At 45.8% G+C, this 19,897-nt stretch overlaps 2 protein-coding genes across 3 annotated transcripts; both read right to left on the bottom strand.

Moving 5' to 3' along the window:
• Nucleotides 1-8,765: 8,765 nt before the first annotated feature.
• On the bottom strand, nucleotides 8,766-13,083 carry LOC123143700 (delta-aminolevulinic acid dehydratase, chloroplastic). 2 transcript variants are annotated; one of them, XR_006470986.1, is made up of 13 exons: nucleotides 12,734-13,083; nucleotides 12,515-12,626; nucleotides 12,345-12,418; nucleotides 11,664-11,732; nucleotides 11,496-11,579; nucleotides 11,333-11,402; nucleotides 10,507-10,562; nucleotides 10,290-10,411; nucleotides 10,096-10,167; nucleotides 9,917-9,998; nucleotides 9,741-9,818; nucleotides 8,885-9,178; nucleotides 8,766-8,804 (listed from the first exon to the last, which is right to left on the bottom strand). XR_006470986.1 is itself a non-coding variant. In XM_044562656.1 (12 exons), exons 1-12 carry the CDS (start codon nucleotides 13,004-13,006, stop codon nucleotides 9,008-9,010), a joined length of 1,263 nt encoding a protein of 420 aa, XP_044418591.1. In that variant the 5' UTR covers nucleotides 13,007-13,083; the 3' UTR covers nucleotides 8,806-9,007. The 2 variants fall into 2 exon arrangements, 1 of the variants encoding a protein (XP_044418591.1); XM_044562656.1 differs by lacking the exon at nucleotides 8,766-8,804 and having other exon boundaries at nucleotides 8,806-9,178.
• An 886-nt stretch (nucleotides 13,084-13,969) lies between these two features.
• LOC123143699 (guanine nucleotide-binding protein subunit gamma 2) lies at nucleotides 13,970-19,495 on the bottom strand. Its single transcript, XM_044562655.1, has 4 exons — nucleotides 18,947-19,495; nucleotides 14,651-14,703; nucleotides 14,522-14,566; nucleotides 13,970-14,422 (listed from the first exon to the last, which is right to left on the bottom strand). The coding sequence occupies exons 1-4, from the start codon at nucleotides 19,181-19,183 to the stop codon at nucleotides 14,320-14,322; spliced, it is 438 nt and encodes a 145-aa protein (XP_044418590.1). The 5' UTR covers nucleotides 19,184-19,495; the 3' UTR covers nucleotides 13,970-14,319.
• Nucleotides 19,496-19,897: the final 402 nt, after the last annotated feature.

The raw sequence follows: 19,897 nt of genomic DNA, 5'->3' as shown, positions 1-19,897 counted from the left end.
GATGAGATCCCGGACGTCACGAGAGGTTCCGGAATGGTCCGGAGGTGAAGAATTATATATAGGAAGTCAAGTTTCGGCCACCGGGAAAGTTTCGGGGGTTACCGGTATTGTACCGGGACCACCGGAAGGGTCCCGGGGGTCCACCGGGTGGGGCCACCTATCCCGGAGGGCCCCGTGGGCTGAAAGTGGAAGGGAACCAGCCCTTAGTGGGCTGGGGCGCCCCCCTTGGGCCTCCCCCCATGCGCCTAGGGTTGGGAACCCTAGGGGGGAGCTTCCCCCTTGCCTTGGGGGGCAAGGCACCCCTTCCCCCCCACTTGGCCGCCGCCCCCCTTGGAGATCTGATCTCCCAAGGGCTGCCCCCCCAGGGGTCCTATAAATAGTGGGGGGGAGGGAGGGCAGCAACCTACAGCCTTGGGCGCCTCCCTCCTCCCCTGCAACACCTCTCTCTCTCTCTCTCTCTCTCTCTCTCTCTCTCGCAGAAGCTCGGCGAAGCCCTGCCGGAGACCCGCTACATCCACCACCACGCCGTCGTGCTGTTGGATCTCCATCAACCTCTCCTCCCCCCTTGCTGGATCAAGAAGGAGGAGACGTCGCTGCACCGTACGTGTGTTGAACGCGGAGGTGCCGTCCGTTCGGCACTCGGTCATCGGTGATTTGGATCACGGCGAGTACGACTCCGTCATCCACGTTCATTGGAACGCTTCCGCTCGCGATCTACAAGGGTATGTAGATGCACTCCTTTCCCCTCGTTGCTAGTAGACTCCATAGATGCATCTTGGTGAGCGTAGGAAAATTTTAAAATTATGCTACGAATCCCAACAGTGGCATCATGAGCCAGGTCTATGCGTAGTTACTATGCACGAGTAGAACACAAAGAAATTGTGGGCGTTGAGTTTGCCAATTCTTCTTGCCGCTACTAGTCTTTTCTTGTTTCGGCGGCATTGTAGGATGAAGCGGCCCGGACCGACCTTACACGTACACTTACGTGAGACAGGTTCCACCGACTGACATGCACTAGATGCATAAGGTGGCTAGCGGGTGTCTGTCTCTCCTACTTTAGTCGGAACGGATTCGATGAAAAGGGTCCTTATGAAGGGTAAATAGAAATTGGCAAATCACGTTGTGGTCATACGTAGGTAAGAAAACGTTTTTGCTAGAAACCTACAAACCACGTAAAAACTTGCAACAACAATTAGAGGACGTCTAACTTGTTTTTGCAGCAAGTGCTATGTGATGTGATATGGCCAGAAGATGTGATGAATGATATATGTGATGTATGAGATTGATCATATTCTTGTAACAGGAATCACGACTTGCATGTCGATGAGTATGACAACCGGCAGGAGCCATAGGAGTTGTCTTTATTATTTTGTATGACCTGCGTGTCATTGAATAACGCCATGTAAATTACTTTACTTTGTTGCTAAACGAGTTAGCCATAGAAGTAGAAGTAATCGTTGGCGTGACGACTTCATGAAGACACAATGATGGAGATCATGGTGTCATGCCGGTGACGAAGATGATCATGGTGCCCCGAAGATGGAGATCAAAGGAGCATAATGAGATTGGCCATATCATGTCACTATTTGATTGCATGTGATGTTTATCATGTTTTTGCATCTTATTTGCTTAGTACGACGGTAGTAAGTAATATGATCCCTTATCATAATTTCAAGAAAGTGTTCACCCTAACTGTGCACCGTTGCGAAGGTTCGTTGTTTCGAAGCACCACGTGATGATCGGGTGTGATAGATTCTAACGTTCGAATACAACGGGTGTTGACGAGCCTAGCATGTACAGACATGGCCTCGGAACACACGCAATACACTTAGGTTGACTTGACGAGCCTAGCATGTACAGACATGGCCTCGGAACACGGAGGACCGAAAGGTCGAGCATGAGTCGTATAGTAGATACGATCAACATGGAGATGTTCACCGATCTTGACTAGTCCGTCTCACGTGATGATCGGACACGGCCTAGTTAAACTCGGATCATGTTTCACTTAGATGACTAGAGGGATGTCTATCTGAGTGGGAGTTCATAATCAGATGAACTTCATTATCATGAACATAGTCAAAAAAAAGGTATTTGCAAATTATGTCATAGCTTGCGCTTTAGTTCTACTGGTTAAGATATGTTCCTAGAGAAAATTTAGTTGAAAGTTGGTAGTAGCAATTATGCGGACTGGGTCCGTAAACTGAGGATTGTCCTCATTGCTGCACAGAAGGCTTATGTCCTTAATGCACCGCTCGGTGTGCTGAACCTCAGCGTCGTCTGTAGATGTTGCGAAACATCTGACATACACGTTTTGATGACTACGTGATAGTTCAGTGCGGTTTAGAATTGAGGCACCAAAGACGTTTTTGAAACGTCGCAGAACATGTGAGATGTTCCGAAGACTGAAATTGGGATTTCAGACCAGTGCCCACGTCAAGAGGTATGAGACCTCTGACAAGTTTCTTAAGCCTGCAAACTAAGGGAGGAAAGCTCAATCGTTGAGCATGTGCTCAGATTGTCTGAGTGCCACAATCGCTTGAATCGAGTGGGAGTTAATCTCCCAGATGAGATAGTGATAGTTCTCCATAGTCACTGCCACCAAGCTAGTAGAGCTTCGTGATGAACTACAACATATCAAGGATAGTTATGATGATCCTTGAGCTATTCGCGATGTTTGACACCGCGAGAGTAGAAATCAAGAAGGAGCATCAATTGTTGATGGTTAGTAAAACCACTAGTTTAAGAAGGGCAAGGGCAAAAGGGATACTTCATGAAACAGCAAGTCGTTTGCTGCTCTAGTGAAGAATCCTAAGGTTGAACCCAAACCCGAGACTAAGTGCTTCTGTAATGAGAGGAACGGACACTGAAGCAGTACTACCCTAGATACTTGGTAGATGAGAAGGCAGGCAAGGTCGACAGTAGTATATTGGATATACGTTATATGAATGTGTACTTTACTAGTACTCCTAGCAGCACCAGGGTATTAGATACCGGTTCGGTTGCTAAGTGTTAGTAACTCGAAATAAAAGCTGCGGAATAAATGGAGACTAGCTAAAGGTGAGATGACGATATGTGTTGGAAGTGTTTCCAAGGTTGATGTGATCAAGCATCGCATGCTCCCTCTACCATCGAGATTTGGTGTTTGCGTTGAACATGATTGGATTATGTTTACCTCAAAACGGTTATTCATTTAAGGAGAATAATGGTTACTCTGTTTATTTGAATAATACCTTCAATGGTCTTGCACCTAAAATGAATCTCGATCGTAGTGATACACATGTTCATGCCAAAAAGATATAAGATAGTAATGATAGTACCACATACTTGTGGCACTGCCACTTGAGTCATATTGGTGTAGAACACATGAAGAAGCTCCATGTAGGTGGATCTTTGGACTCACTCATTTTTGAAAAGATTGAGACATGCGAACCATGTCTATTGGTATATATGCATGAAGAAACTCCATACAGATGGATCGTTTGTACTCACTTGATTATGAATCACTTGAGACATGCAAATCATACCACATGGGCAAAATGACTGAAAGTCCTCGTTTTCAGTGAGATGGAACAAGAGAGCAACTTATTGGAAGTAATACATTTTGATGTACGCAGTCCAATGAGTGCTGAGGCATGCAGTGGATATCGTTATGTTCTTACTTCACAGATGATTTGAGTAGATGCTGAGTGTATTTACTTGATGAAACACTAGTCTGAATTATTGAAAGGTTCAAGTAATTTCAGAGTGAAGTTGAAGATCGTCGTGACAAGAGGATAAAATGTCTATGATATGATCATAGAGATGAGTATCTGAGATACGAGTTTGGCACACAATTGAGACATTGTGAAAAGTGTTTCACAATTAATACCGCCTGGAACACCATAGTGTGATGGTGTGTCCGAACATCATAACTGCACCCTATTGGATATGGTGCATACCATGATGTTTCTTATCAAATTACCACTATCGTTTATGGGTTAGGCATTAGAGACAACCGCATTCACTTTAAAAGGGGCACCACGCAATTCCATTGAGACAACACCGTTTATAGAAACTTAAGTTGTCGTTTCTTAAAAGTTTGGGGCTGCGATGCTTATGTGAAAAAGTTTCAGGCTGATAAGCTCGAACCCAAAGCGGATAAATGCATCTTCATAGAATACCCAAAAACAGTTGGGTATACCTCCTATTTCAGATCTGGAAGCAAAAGTAATTGCTTCTAGAAACGAGTCCTTTCTCGAGGAAAAGTTTCTCTCGAAAGAATTGAGTGGGAGGATGGTGGAGACTTGATAAGGTTATTGAACCGTCGCTTCAACTAGTGTGTAGCAGGGCACAGGAAGTTGTTCCTGTGGCACCTACACCAATTGAAGTGGAAGCTTATGATAGTGATCATGAAACTTCGGATCAAGTAACTACCAAACCTCGTAGGACGACGAGGATGCGCACTACTTCAGAGTAATGCGTGATCCTGTCTTGGAAGTCATGTTGCTAGACAACAATGAACCTACGAGCTATGGAGAAGCGATGGTGGGCCCATATTCCGACGAATGGCTCGAGGCCATGAAATCCGAGATAGAATCCATGTATCAGAACAAAGCATGGACTTTGGTGAACTTGCCCGATGATCGGCAAGCCATTGAGATAAATGGATCTTTAAGAAGAAGACGGACATGGACGGTAATGTTACCGTCTATGAAGCTCGACTTGTGGCAAAGAGTATTTTCACAAGTTCAAGGAGTTGACTACGATGAGTTTTTCTCATCCGTAGCGATGCTTAGGTCCGTCGGAATCATGTTAGCATTAGCTACATTTATGAAATCTGGCAGATGGATGTCAAAACAAGTTTCCTTACCAATTTTCGTAAGGAAAGGTTGTATGTGATACAATCAGAAAGGTTTTGTCGATCCTAAGGATGCTAAAAGGTGTGCTAGCTCCAGCGATCTTTCCATGATTTAGAGCAAGCATCTCGGAGTCAGAATATACGCTTTGATGGAGTGATCAAAGTTTTTGGGTTTATACAAAGTTTGTTAGAACCTTGTATTTACAATAAAGTGAGTGGGAGCGCTACAACATTTCTGATAAGTATATGTGAATGACATATTGTTGATCCGAAATGATGTAAAATTTCTGGAAAGCATAAAGGGTTGTTTGAAAGGAGTTTTTCAAAGGAAGACCTGGATAAAGCTACTTACATAGTGGGCATCAAGATCCATAGAGATAGATCAAGACGCCTGATGATACTTCCAAAAGACAGCACACCTTGACATGATTTTGAAAGAGTTCAAAATAGATCAGCAAAGAAGGAGTTCTTGGCTGTGTTACAAGGTGTGAGTATTGAGTGAGACTCAAGACCTGACCACAGCAGAAGATAGAGAAAGGACGAAGGTCGTCCCCTATGCTTTAGAAGTAGGCTCTATAGTATGCTATGTTGTGTACCGCACATGTAGTGTGCCTTGCCATGAGTTGGTCAAGAGGGTACAATGGTGATCCGGGAAAGGATCTCATGACAGCGGTCGAACTTATCCTTAGTACCTAGTGGATTAAGGAATTTTCTCGATTATGGAGGTGGAAAGGAGTTCGTCGTAAAGGGTTACGTCGATGCGAACTTTGACACTAATCCGGATGACACTGAGTAGTAAACCGGATTCGTATAGTAGAGCAATTATTTGAAATGGCTCCAAATAGCGCGTGGTAGCATCCACAAAGATGACATAGATATTCGTAAAGCACACGGTTCTGAAAGGTTCAGACCCGTTGACTAATAACCTCTCTCACAAGCTTAACATGACCAAACCAGAACACATTGAGTGATAATCACATAGTGATGTGAACTAGATTGTTGACTCTAGTAAACTCTTTAGATGTTGGTCACATGGTGATGTGACCAGTGAGTGTTAATCACATGGTGATGTGAACTAGATTATTGACTCTAGTGCAAGTGGGAGACTGTTGAAAATATGCCCTAGAGGCAATAATAAATGGTTATTATTATATTTCTTTGTTCATGGTAATTGTCTATTATTCATGCTATAATTGTATTGTCCGGAAATCGTAATACATGTGTGAATACATAGACCACAACCTGTCCCTAGTAAGCCTCTAGTTGACTAGCTCGTTGATCAACAGATAGTCATGGTTTCCTGACTATGGACATTGGATGTCATTGATAACGGGATCACATCATTAGGAGAATGATGTGATGGACAAGACCCAATCATAAGCATAGCATAAAAGATCGTGTAGTTTCGTTTGCTAGAGCTTTTCCAATGTCAAGTATCTTTTCCTTAGACCATGAGATCGTGCAACTCCCGGATACCGTAGGAGTGCTTTGGGTGTGCCAAACGTCACAACGTAACTGGGTGACTATAAAGGTGCACTACGGGTATCTCCGAAAGTGTCTGTTGGGTTGGCACGGATCGAGACTGGGATTTGTCACTCCGTGTGACGGAGAGGTATCTCTGGGCCCACTCGGTAATGCATCATCATAATGAGCTCAATGTGACTAAGGCGTTAGTCACGGGATCATGCATTGCGGTACGAGTAAAGAGACTTGCCGGTAACGAGATTGAACAAGGTATTGGGATACCGACGATCGAATCTCGGGCAAGTAACATACCGATTGACAAAGGGAATTGCATACGGATTGATTGAATCCTCGACACCGTGGTTCATCCGATGAGATCATCGTGGAACATGTGGGAGCCAACATGGGTATCCAGATCCCGCTGTTGGTTATTGACCGGAGAGGCGTCTCGGTCATGTCTGCATGTCTTCCGAACCCGTAGGGTCTACACACTTAAGGTCCGGTGACGCTAGGGTTGTAGAGATATATGTATGCGGAAACCCGAAAGTTGTTCGGAGTCCCGTATGAGATCCCGGACGTCACGAGAGGTTCCGGAATGGTCCGGAGGTGAAGAATTATATATAGGAAGTCAAGTTTCGGCCACCGGAAAAGTTTCGGGGGTTACCGGTATTGTACCGGGACCACCGGAAGGGTCCCGGGGGTCCACCGGGTGGGGCCACCTATCCCGGAGGGCCCCGTGGGCTGAAAGTGGAAGGGAACCAGCCCTTAGTGGGCTGGGGCGCCCCCCTTGGGCCTCCCCCCATGCGCCTAGGGTTGGGAACCCTAGGGGGGAGCTTCCCCCTTGCCTTGGGGGGCAAGGCACCCCTCCCCCCCCCACTTGGCCGCCGCCCCCCTTGGAGATCTGATCTCCCAAGGGCTGCCCCCCCAGGGGTCCTATAAATAGTGGGGGGGAGGGAGGGCAGCAACCTACAGCCTTGGGCGCCTCCCTCCTCCCCTGCAACACCTCTCTCTCTCTCTCTCTCTCTCTCTCTCGCAGAAGCTCGGCGAAGCCCTGCCGGAGACCCGCTACATCCACCACCACGCCGTCGTGCTGTTGGATCTCCATCAATCTCTCCTCCCCCCTTGCTGGATCAAGAAGGAGGAGACCTCGCTGCACCGTACGTGTGTTGAACGCGGAGGTGCCGTCCGTTCGGCACTCGGTCATCGGTGATTTGGATCACGGCGAGTACGACTCCGTCATCCACGTTCATTGGAACGCTTCCGCTCGCGATCTACAAGGGTATGTAGATGCACTCCTTTCCCCTCGTTGCTAGTAGACTCCATAGATGCATCTTGGTGAGCGTAGGAAAATTTTAAAATTATGCTACGAATCCCAACACGTGTTGCAGTGCACCAGCAAACAAACGCAATGGTCCTGCATTTTCTTTTTCCACTAGAGTTGCTCTATTTTTGTACTGGTGTTGCTTTTTTTGTATCATAATAGTTGCCCAAGATGCGTACCGGTGTTCCCACTATAGTTGCTTTTTTCACGAGATCAAAAGAACGAACTAAAAACTGGACTAGTCGAACTGCGGGTGCTTCGGGTGACATGGTGTTCTCACATCAGGTAGAGGCAACTCTAGAATTTCTGAAAAGCTACGGTTGCACAGTTCTTTTTTTACCAGTGTTGCTTCAAAAATGAACATAGTTGCTTCAGTTAATTGTTCGAGTTGTCAGGTTACTTTTTTCCTGATCAGGGTTGCTCATGAACCCCAAGCACCTTATAATAGGATAGGAAAGAAAGCAAAGCAGGTTTCGTGTTGCAATGCACCAGCAAACAAACGCAATGGTCCTGCATTTTCTTTTTCCACTAGAGTTGCTCTATTTTTGTACTGGTGTTGCTTTTTTTGTATCATAATAGTTGCTCAAGATGCGTACTGGTGTTCCCATTATAGTTGCTTTTTTCACGAGATCAAAAGAACGAACTAGTTGATGTTCAAGCAGGGGTGGTTGAGTAGGGAAGAGAGAGGAGCCGGTGGAGGTGGTGCTTACCTTTTTAGGGGCAGGTAGGTCTGGTTTTTTCTCTCCAGATCTGATTTTTGGAGCAAGGAGGAGGAAGGAGGTGTTCCTGCGTCGGCTTTGTTCTTTCAAGACGCCATAGACGGGGCAGATCTTGTTCCGATCTTGTTTAGAGGAGGAAAGGCAGGAGCAAGGAGGAAGAAGGGGACCCGTGCATGGGCTTGTCCTTCAAGGAAAAGGGGGAGAGGGGGTTGCGTGAGGCGTCCGCAAGGGGAAGCATGGGGGGTGCAGGGAGGGGGTGGGGACCAGGACGACGGGTGCGAGGAAGCGGGGGCCAGGAGGGACCAGGTGTGATCGGGGGGGGGGGGCGTGATTCGCGCGGGCTTGGGTTGGTTTCGTGCGCGCGGGGTCTGATTTTCCGTTTTCGGCTGTCTGGTCGCGCGCGCGGGGTGGCTCCTTCCTTTTCTGGGAGAGCGCTCGGGGCTGCGATCTGGCGCCCGTGAGCCTGGTCAAAAAATAACGTACTCAGGACAAAGCCTCGTTAATTACACCATTAACACCAAACCGAAGGCAGTAATGACAAACCTCTATCTACCGGAGAGCATGGCCGTGCCGCACCACGTACCGGAGAAGCCTCTACGCTCTGCAATGCAGTGAAACGCCATGGCCATGGTACAACTACTACAAGAAATCGACTTCCGTGATCAGCTACATCCGCTTGGTGCCGCAGAGGACGTTGGCGGCCTGGCGGGCGAAGTAGGTGAGGATGATGTCGGCGCCAGCGCGCCGGAGGCACAGCAGCGACTCCATCATCACCTTCTCCTCGTCCACCATCTTCAGCACGCCGCCGGCCTTGATCATCGAGTACTCGCCCGACACCTGAACACAGCAAGCATCAGGCGGTTACAAACAATGCGTCCAAATAAGTGGCATTGATCTGTTTAACAGATTACTAGTGCATCTCAAATGATCAGGTGTAGTACGGTCAGGCAGGCGATACGCATTGGAGGACATGCAAATGCAGATTCAAGGGGATATGCATTGGAGGACATGCAAATGCATGCTGGAGATCAGTTTCCGAGTGGTGTTAATGTGTTATTGATAGGGACAGGGTTCAAGGGAAGACCAGAAGCTATTTATGAGAAAACGATGTCGAAAATGTCTGCTTTGCTTATTGCTAAAGATCATTTGGCTGCCATTGCTTTTGCTACACATCAACCTAAATCTCCTTCTGGGTAAAGAGAGAATAACAAGACGAATCTAGGTGGCACTATGCAGTACATGTCACCCTGAAAATGGCTTCATCAACAACATTGTACTTGACGCTAACAAAATACACTAGTGTAAAAAACGTCTTACATTATGGGACGGAGGGAGTAGTTTCTGCTTTCGGGTAAAATATGGAAGATGCGGTTGCGGGTAAAAAAGCTTGCAAACTAACCTGGTATGCAGCAATCGGCAAGGCTGAATTATCCCGCAGAAGTCGGATAATATCCAGGTATGGTAATCCAGGTTTCACCTGCCAAACGATAATATAACTTTTAGTACACGACAAAAGCAATGAAGCAAACAAGACTATGATGATCGAGCACTCTGTATACACAGTAGCAGAATTACCAGAAGAATATCTGCTCCTTCTGCTTCGTCTGCTGCGGTTTCTATAAGGGCTTCTCTGTAATTGGCCGGGTTCATCTGATAACTTAAGAATCGACAAAGCATGTACTAGGTCACTTAGGTATAATGATTTCAAAATTGTACACTGGATGAAACTACAAGCTTTAAGGTTAGGTACATACGTCTTCTTGTCTCCAAATCGTGGATTTGAATCCAAAGCTTCACGGAATGGACCATAAAATGAACTAGCATACCTGCAATAACATATCTTATAGATCATACACATGGTCCTACTTGCAATTCGTAGTCAAGGGGAGAAGAAAATTATCAAATATAATAAGACAACAGTAGGTTCTATTTCAGAACAGGTATGTACTTGGCAGTGTAGGACATGATGGAGACATCATGGAAACCCTCCGCATCTAAAGCAGCCCGAATTGCTCCAACACGACCATCCATCATGTCACTAGGACTGATAACATCAGCACCAGCTCGAGCCTATTTAGCAACAGCAAAGTTTCCTATAAGTATGTACTCAAAGGGATACTAAGCCAGGAGGCACATGACTACAAGGCCGATTCAGGAAAGGGAACCTGGGAAACTGCCTGCTTGCACAGCTGATGGACTGTTTCATCGTTCATGATGACTCCTGCAGTGGGATAAAAGGCCAATGGAAACATGGCTATTAATAAGTGCCATTATCGAGAAAAAGAGCACCATTTCTACCAACATACTTTGATTGGTACGAAATACTAAACTGGAATGCACATCCAATTGACTTGGCATGCAAACATCTCCGTTGTGGAATTTAATGCCCTCAGCTCATGTAAACAGGGGGGAAACGAGCAATTTTTTTCCCATAATCTACAAGGTCAGAAGTAACAGATCGATGTTCTATTCCTTTCATTTCTATAGAAACAGCATCATGGCTAGTTGAACTTTGATGGAACTCATTTATCAGTCACAAAACTTCTCAAAAGCTGCTTGCTTCCGAGAGTATAAATCAATATCAATCACACAAACTACAATTAAAAAGTAATAACTGCAGCCTCCAGTAACATCATCCAACATAATGTAAAAAAAAAAACAGGTATACTCTAACAGTGCAACTCAAGCATGATCTTACGGACTCATATGCCTGCAAAGCATTTAACACTACTTTTTCTCAACATTCTTCCAAATCAGGTATGTTCTCTTGGTCTCAACAGAACTTGGTAATAAAGTTTTCTTTAATCACTATGGTACTACAAGTCTACAACAGTAGCAGCATTAAGCCATGAGTGTTACAATAATATGATTACATTGTTAGCATATGCCAAGTAAATTTCTCAGGATATCACACTGAACTTAAGCAATGGATGGAAGTAAACTTCAAATATTATCTCTCTGTGAGCAAATCTGTAAGGAATAAATTCTAACCATCTTCCCTCACAATGCCATCATGCCCATCAGAAGAATACGGATCCAAAGCAACATCAGTGTAGATAACCTAAACAGGTAGCATGGTGAGAAGCGAACATGTTAGCATTTAGCATAAATGATGTTATGTGACAACGATTATCAAATGTAACACATGACTCACAATGTCAGGATACTTATCCTTGAGCAGACGGATTGTTCGCGGCACTAAACCATTATCATTATATGCCTCATCTCCAGTTTGCGTCTGATGGACAAAGGAGGTCTATGTTATTCCATATGATCGATGCAATTCAATTAGACAAAAAAAAACTTATGTTTCTGGCAAAACCTTTAATCCATCAGGAACCTTTGGGAATAGCACAAAGCTGTTAACACCAACATCGCGTGACTTGTACACCTGTGAATAATGGCAGTTCAACAAAACTGGTTTCTTCGGCTACATTGCCTGAAGATAGATGTAGCTAACTAAGACTTGAACAAGAGGATATGACAATAGTTGCTAATTTTCCAGCACGTTATTAACTATCATCGTTAACTCGTAATATGGATATACATGCACTGTTTCTAGTATGGTGATATTGAAGTTATATGGACAGCAATGTCCTTACTCCAGAAAATCACCTAATGCATCATAATTCAGGCATAGCTCCAATGGCATAATATGGATATACATGCACTGTTTCTAGTATAATTAACACCAACATCGCGTGACTTGTAGACCTGTTAAAAATAGCAGCTCAACAAACTGTTTTCTTCGGTCACAAATTTGCCTGAAGATAGATGTGGCTAACTAAGACTAGAACAAGAGGATGTGACAATAGTTGCTAATTTTCCAGCGCATTATTAACTACCTTCGTAAACTCGTAATATGGATATACACGCACTGTTTCTAGTATGCTGATGTTGAAGTTATATGGACAGCAATGTCCTTACTCCAGAAAATCACCTAATGTATCATAATTCAGGCATAGCTCCAATGGCACCGAATCATGTAAACTGCATACGGTACCTCTTCCAGAAGCCCGTGCCTCCATCCAAGCCTGAAGCACCCAGGCATAGCTCCAATGGGAGTGTCTTCTTCACCTGCACATCAGTACCAAAATACCAATTGACCAACTGTACCCACCATTCTCAGTTATGTGCTTGCACCAACCATGTTCCAGTATCCCAATCACCAACCTTCGTGGATGAACAGAGGGAGGACGAGGTTCGCGGGGGTAATGCTGGTCTCCTGGAACGCTGCCCGGAGCGCCGGCGACCTCCGGTTCCGGCGAGGGCGCTTCGCCATGTCCTGTGCGCGCACCAAACAAACACCCACAAGGCCTCAATTCAGCACAGCGATTGAAACTTGGAACTCGTTGGTCAGGTGGCGGGATGAGAGGGGATGTCGTCACGTACGAGGGGCCTGATCTCCGGGGTGCCGCTGGGCGCCTGCGGCCTGGTCGGCGGCGGCGCAGCGGGGAACTTCCCGGCGACGGCGTCCGCCTCGCACTCCTCGATGGTCCTCCCCGACCGCGCCTGGACGGCCGCCGCGGCGCCGTCCCGCTCGGCGCTGGCCCTCGCGGCCACGGGCCTGGCTCTCGGGACGGGCCGCAGCGAAGAGGTCCTCCGAGAGTGCTGCACATTGGCGCCGACGGCGATGGCGGGGGGGAATGCCACGGTGGAGGCCATGGCGGGGTGAGGCTGGCGAGAAGCGGAGAATCGAAGAGTGGATGTGGATGGATGATGGCGCTCACCGGAGAGTAGAGACTTGTTGTACTGCTGCGAGTGCATGATCCAAGTTCACTCCTGCAAGCTGGTCCCACGTGACAGTGAGAGGTCCTCAGGTGTACTCTTACATGCGGTCCCCACACGACAGTGGAGATGGTTGACCTAATATTCTACTACGACAAGTAATTCAAGTCGGACGGAGTGTAAATATATACAAAGTACTTACAGAAGGCACTGAGGCGCAGCCTCGAACTAGGCGAGATTTTCTATTGTTGCTTCTTATTAGCCAGAGCCCGCACTAGGTTTTCCAGGCGGAACAGTTCCGAGATCTTATGAATCTGCGACCAGACGTGAATCTGGTTCAAAACCACAGATCGCGGGTGCCATCCTGTCGTATTATGTGGTCGCAACATCAAAAAGGAAGTCTGAATTTTCTACTGAGGTCGGCTCAAAATATTTGATCTTAGGTGCATTTCCCTCTGGAATGTTATTGTTCGGGTGCGACCGGATTACTACCGATCAATTTTTTGGAACTTACTAGCAATATGTTCATGCGTTGCACGAAACATCAAGATGCATTTGTATGAGTAGTTTATCTTGTGGGAGAAAGGATAAACGAGGGAAGGCCTTATTTGCAAATGTGAAGAGGAGTGTGGGTATCTTTTTGCAAAATTGCTATAGTTTCCTTTTCATCCATTAGATATAAATCGGACGGCCTATATTGCAGGATGACAGGCACACCATCATCACTAACTCTGTTTTTTATAAGAGTAGAGTTTAGACTTGTAGAGACCCTCTACATAGTTGTAATTCTAGGGCAATCAATCCACTTTCCCCATAGCCCTAAGGCTATGTCTCGATCTCCTACGCGAAAGAGTGTCAAAACCTTTTATATTATGAAACGGAGGGAGTAATAAACAGAAGTAGCCAAATAGCACGAAATGTGGTGCTTCAGCAAATTTCGACAAAATTAGATGCACAGGAGAAATTTTGCTCAAAGGTCAACAGACTTGCCCAAAGTACAGGACCATTTTGCTCCAAGACCACAAGAATCGAGCATAGCTAGCCAGCACCTGAGGGAGATGAATTACAGGACTATTTTCTGAACAGCAATCAGAACTAATGAGGATACATTCATGTTTTTGTTAGGGATTACATACACAACAATTCTCAGGAAAACTGGGTTGTATTCTGTTGCCAAGCCATCCATCGATGGACCATACGGATCGGGGGCGATTCAATCTGCACACAGCTTGTCTCAGCTTCAGCAAAAGCTAGGCAAAATCAGAGCCCTTGGATTGCCACCATTTGTTGCTGCGAGAGCTTCGCACGCGCTGGAACCACCTGTCCCATGAAGAGTTCTCCGGGCTACTTGTGCTGCAAAAAACACGGTGGTGTTACACTTTGCGGGTGTGCTCATACGGTTAGATTTCTCAGGGCGAGGTACTGGCAAGAATAAGATGTAGTGGCACTTACATTGGAAGAAGCGGGTCAGGTTTTCCTTCAGTACTTGTGATCACCCTGGCTTAATCAAGAGGAAAAACAATCACAAACTGGAATACAAGGGCGAGGGGAGACATATGCGATATACTTGAAATTACTTACTCCCGGCATGCCGCAGATGCAGGTTCCATGGTTTCAAGCTCATTCAATTCATCCTGTGTCATATACACAAAACACAATATACATCAGAGATCATTAATTTCAACCTGTGGCGTAGCATGCTAATGGTCAAATTCATAATGGAACTTCTTCCCCAAAGGATGCTGGATCAGTTATCATGGTTACTTTGTTAGAACTTTTAGCCTAACATCTAAAATAAACATGGCTGGAAATAGAAAGGGTGACTTCTAAATCTTCGAACCTCTTTTGTTTTCGATTGGCATACTGTGAAGAAACATGATTGTGAATAACAGAACAGATCAGTGTGATCATAATCTGGTGGACATTGGTACAAATTCATTATGATGACCAATTTCAGGACTTCACTAGAATCTGGGCAAAAGGAGGTTTCTATAGCCAATCATTGGTATGACGAGGTAAAGATCACAGCCTGCCATAACTCCTTGAAGAATACAGCATGGAAGAGAGAAATGATAATTTCTTTGCACAGACATTTTATATCTACCTGAAAGCTCAACCTTCTTTTTTTGCTACTACTGAATGCTCTATCTAGTATTACCTCCGTATCAAAGTAATGTAAACTCCTCAGAGTATCCCCTCATATCCTTAAATCAAATTCATAATGTAAATAATTCTACAAATACTAATATTCATTTGTTTTGACGACAGTTCCAGTAAAGAGAGGAAAAGAATTTAGAGGTTAGAGTTCGTTCTCGAAAAATTCTGTTATCTATTCATGGTAAATGAGAGTAGATACGAGGTAGCAGAAAGAAAAAGATTCTCGCTGCCGGAGATAGAAACTGAAAGACAGGGACAATGTGGACAATCATAGCAAACACTTCCACATTTATACGTTTCAGTAGCAACTTCCTTGGATAAGCATCACGGACAATTTCCAGATAACCCTCCATCCAGCAGAAATATGCATGCTTCGACAGGTCAAAGTGTGAAAAGGAGAATTGTTTTTCTTTCTAAAATGACGTTCGTTTAAACTTTATTACCCTGCTGGCCCCTCCAAACACTCATTTTCCAGTTCTAGACCTCAGGGACATGGCGCCATTTATATTGGCCTTTTTTGGGGGGTGGGGGTGGCATTTTGATTGGTGCTTCTAGGTCGTACCAGCCTCGATAGAGTATATGGTCAGAACTCAGACGCCATCATGCAGGCCAAGATATGTACACCACCGTGACACACGAGACAAGACACCGCTAGCGTGGATGGTTTGCCGTTTTAGCTATCCACCGGTCATGGGTTCGAATCCTGGCAAAACATCTTTATATTCCCTGTTCCAGTTTCTTATTTTCTTCCTGGCTAGGCCTCTTATTTTCCGATTTGTGTTTTAAGGTAGTAATAAATAAATTCTATAAGAAGAGAAAAACTGCTGCTGCTTTGTGTTTTCCTGGCTAGGTTTCTTCTTTTCCTTTTTCCTATTTTCTTTGTGTTTTAAGTTAATAAATAAATTCTATAAGAAGAGAAAAACTGTTGCAGCTTTGTGTTTGTTCCTACTACTAGACGTGCACTCCTCATCTTTCCTTCACTAATTTTATTTCGAGCTAGGAAATACAAGGTGTGCTCAGATCGCATCGATCTTTATCTCTTGAATGAGAAAAGAAAATGTTCTCTTGATGCCGTGCTTTTCTCCATCGATCTTAAGCATGTCCAGCATGTAGATATTTAGAAGGCATGATTTCGTGAGCGGGTTTGAGGTTGGGGACATGTTTGTGGCCAAATTTGTCCTCCAAGTGTGATGATACTCTGCTTTAGCCGCGAAGATGGCGGGAACCAGGGAGAAACATCTGCATCATTAATCAACGCTACCAATGCATTTTTCGCTATTTCGTCATGAACATCTGTGTGTAATCTGTAATGTACCTCTCTCTCCAGTTGATTTTGTTGGGTCCCTTTTGGTGTCCACGTAACCAAGCCCATCAATGGATGACTCCAGTTTGCGTGTCTGTGCCTTGTACGTATGCTCATTTATGGCATGATGACCAGACGAATAAATTAGAGTGTAATAAATCTTACAGGGCGGTCATGTTTATACCTCTGTGGCTGTTGAATGTTTTGGATAGAATCATAGAATTAATTTCAGGTTCTGCATCAGCAGTGTTTAATTTTGTAGTGAGGTGCTGTACACTGTATGATGTTTCATCCACAATGCAATGGAACGAGGGCCTTGTGCCCTGTGGCTCAGAAAAAAAACTACAATAAGGGAAAACAGCTTGCTACTTGAGCTGAAGTATCGCCTCCTCTATGTGTTGATGGAAATTAACGAGACATGCTGGTTGCTCCAAGATGACACATTAAATAAAAAAAGGGGGTGGGGGTGGGGGGGGGGGGGGGAGAGAAAAACGCAGAGGTGAGAATTCGAACCCACAACGTACAGTTTGCGGAGCAGCCAACCATCTAGGCTAGCACCAGCTTCTATCACACATTGAGTATCTCTATTAATATACAATACCGCAGCGTCAGCTCCACCGATCCAACGGCGTCTGACCTTATACGCCATCAAAGATGGTGCAACCTAGAAACACCGGGTGCCACTCCCCCTACAATTGCCAATATAAATGGCATCATATCTCTGGAGGCAGAAGTGCAAATAAGTGTTTGGAGGGGCCAGTAGGGTAGTTAAGTCTAAACGAGGGCCATTTAGGAAAAAAAAATACCGAATTGGAGGCAAATGATGCCATATCTATAAAAGGCTCCTTTGGTACTACACACTACTCAGTAACTAAGGACAAAGACATTTATGAATTACTTTAGATAATTATGCAGAATCCTATTATGTGCACATAGCACACACTGTCAACTCCTGATAGATCGGGGTACAAAGGACATGTTTACACTTGTGACTGCTGAATCTTTTGGATGAATTAATTCAGGTGCTGCGTTAGCAATGTTTAATTTTGTGGTAAGGTATTGTACACAGTACACTGTTATGCTGTTTCATGCAAAATGCAGAACAAGGACCTTGTGCCCTGTGGCTCAGAAAAAAAAATCCTACACGAAGGGGAAACTTGCTTGCTACTTGAGCTCAAGTGTCGCCTTCTCTATGTGTTGAAGGAAATTAAACGACACATATATACATGCTGGTTGCTCCAAAGTAACACATCAAAGAAACTAAGGGGGAAAAAGGAAAAAGGCAGAAGTGACAATTCTAACCCATGACCAGCGTACAGTTTGCGGAGCAGCCAACTATCTAGGCTAGCACCAGCTTCTATCACACACTCTGTATATATATATTAATACAAGATACCGCAGTGCCGGCCGCATCCGATCCGACAGCACCTAGATATAACGGCATCCGACATTATATGCCATAAAAAATGGCGCGACCTAGAAACACCAATTAAAATAGCGCCACTCCCCCATAAAAATGCCAATATAAACGGCGTCATATCTCTGGGGGCAGAAGTGCAAGTAAGTGTTTGGAGGTGCCAGTAGGGTAATCAAGTCCAAAGAAGGTTATTTAGGGAAAATAATACTGAAATGGAGGCAAAATATGTAATATCTATAAAAAGCTCCTTTGGTACTACACACTACTCAGTTACTAAGGACAAAAACGTTTATGAAGTACGTTAGATAATTATGAAGAACCCTATTCCGTGCACACAGCACAAACTGTCAACCCCCGACAGATCAGGGTACATAGGACATGCACGGTGCTACACATAGTTAACAAACATTCACCAAGGACATCCCATCTCTGCTACTTCTGTTCTTGCCAATGCCGTGTGCAAGCTATGTCATGTGTGGCTTAGGATGGGCGGCATTGGTGATTGGTGGACATCCAGATTCACGGACAGTAGGCATACAAAAAAGGCATTGTAGATGCCCTGGAAACAAGGTAGTACTATTACAGGTGTAGGCATGTTGCCTAACAGTGGCACGGACCTTGACTTTACTTCTATCACCAATTAGAAGAGGCCTTGAATTAGAAAGAGATCGGGTGACTCTGCCTTTCACTCTTCAATCAGGAACATTCAGAAAAAAAAACGTGAGATAAAGGGACATTCGTTTCCTTATTTGGTGTCACACACTCGAACAACCCTGCCTACGGCAACCACCAAGGTTTGTGGATCCTAGAAGTAGAACCGGGTTCTACAAGATCCAGATCGCGCTTTTTAAGCTGCCGAGTTGTTGTGCGAAATATCATCGAACACAGCGAGGTTCTGGATTTGGCATGTACGTGATGAAGCTATGGATCGATGCATCGGCTGGAGAAGACGGGTGGACGGGGGAGGAGGGGGTGCGGAGAGGCGGATTCGGGGTCGTACCTGGAGTGACTGGAGCTCCTGGTCGAGGCGCTGGATGGCGGCGGAGAGGCGGTGCTTCCCCACGTACCCCACGCTCCTCGTCGTCGTCGTCGCCGCCGCCTCCGCAGCAACGGGCTGCTGCTGCTCAGAAGACGGCCTCGCCGCCCTCTCCTCCTCCTGCTGCTGCGGCGGCTCCTCCTCCTCCTCCCCCTCCTCGTCCCGCGGCCGCCGGTCCCCTCCGTTGGCCTCCCCCCTCATCCCGGCCCGCCCTCGCTTCCCTTTCCCGCCCTACAGATCTGCCTCCGACTCCGCCTCCGCCAGCCCCGCGGCCCACCTACCCACCTCCGCGTGCGCGTTTGTGCCGAGTAAGAGGGAATAGGAGGGAGCGGTCGATCAGACGAGGCGAACGCGTCGGGACGCCATGGGCTTCGGGAGATGGTGCTTCTCCCTCCCCTCCGCTCAGGTAGTCGTCGTCGGGGACGGGGGAGGCGGGAGGCGACAAAGCGGGAGGAGAACGGCGGTGGGGATAAGAGAGAATGAGGGGAAGACGACGACGGAGTAAAAACGAAGAGAGGGATGGAGGAGGAGGTCGATCTGACTGGTCAACACAAGGCGCCGGTCAATGGATGAGACTTTTACGGACTGGCTCACTGCCAGTGAAACAGAGCGCCGGACCCACTTAGCAGAGAACGACACAGATAGAAATGACAGAAGCAGGGTCAGGGTTGCCCGTATTGTCAGTGCAATGGATTTTATTGTTTTCACAAAAAGGATAAAATTAACCTTTTATGGAGTACCCAAACCCCCCCCCCCCTATGCAAAACAAAGGTAGGGCATCTCCAAACCTATACCACCTCAAATTGCCCGCAAACGTCGAATCGATCTGTTCGGACATTCTTTTTTCCTATCTAACGTCGTCTAGTAAACATGCGCGATCGCGTGTCGGAATTCCCGCAAGCCGACATCAAATCG

This window comes from Triticum aestivum, chromosome 6D (genome assembly GCF_018294505.1).
Source record: "Triticum aestivum cultivar Chinese Spring chromosome 6D, IWGSC CS RefSeq v2.1, whole genome shotgun sequence".
NCBI lineage: Eukaryota > Viridiplantae > Streptophyta > Magnoliopsida > Poales > Poaceae > Triticum > Triticum aestivum.
The sequence above is the reverse complement of the archived record's forward strand: the minus strand, read 5'-3'. Positions and strand labels throughout refer to the sequence as shown.

Bases quoted from the DNA above. Each gene is read 5' to 3' on its own strand.
- LOC123143699 (XM_044562655.1), bottom strand. From the start codon at position 19,183: ATGAGGGGGGAGGCCAACGGAGGGGACCGGCGGCCGCGGGACGAGGAG. The intron at 14,567-14,650 runs GTAAGTAATTTC...TGATTAAGCCAG, and splicing joins GCATCTGCGGCATGCCGGGA to GGTGATCACAAGTACTGAAG. The intron at 14,423-14,521 runs GTAAGTGCCACT...TGTTTTTTGCAG, and splicing joins CCTGACCCGCTTCTTCCAAT to CACAAGTAGCCCGGAGAACT.
- LOC123143700 (XM_044562656.1), bottom strand. From the start codon at position 13,006: ATGGCCTCCACCGTGGCATTCCCCCCCGCCATCGCCGTCGGCGCCAAT. The intron at 11,403-11,495 runs GTGAGTCATGTG...CTACCTGTTTAG, and splicing joins AGGATAAGTATCCTGACATT to GTTATCTACACTGATGTTGC. The intron at 9,819-9,916 runs GTAATTCTGCTA...ATCGTTTGGCAG, and splicing joins AAGGAGCAGATATTCTTCTG to GTGAAACCTGGATTACCATA.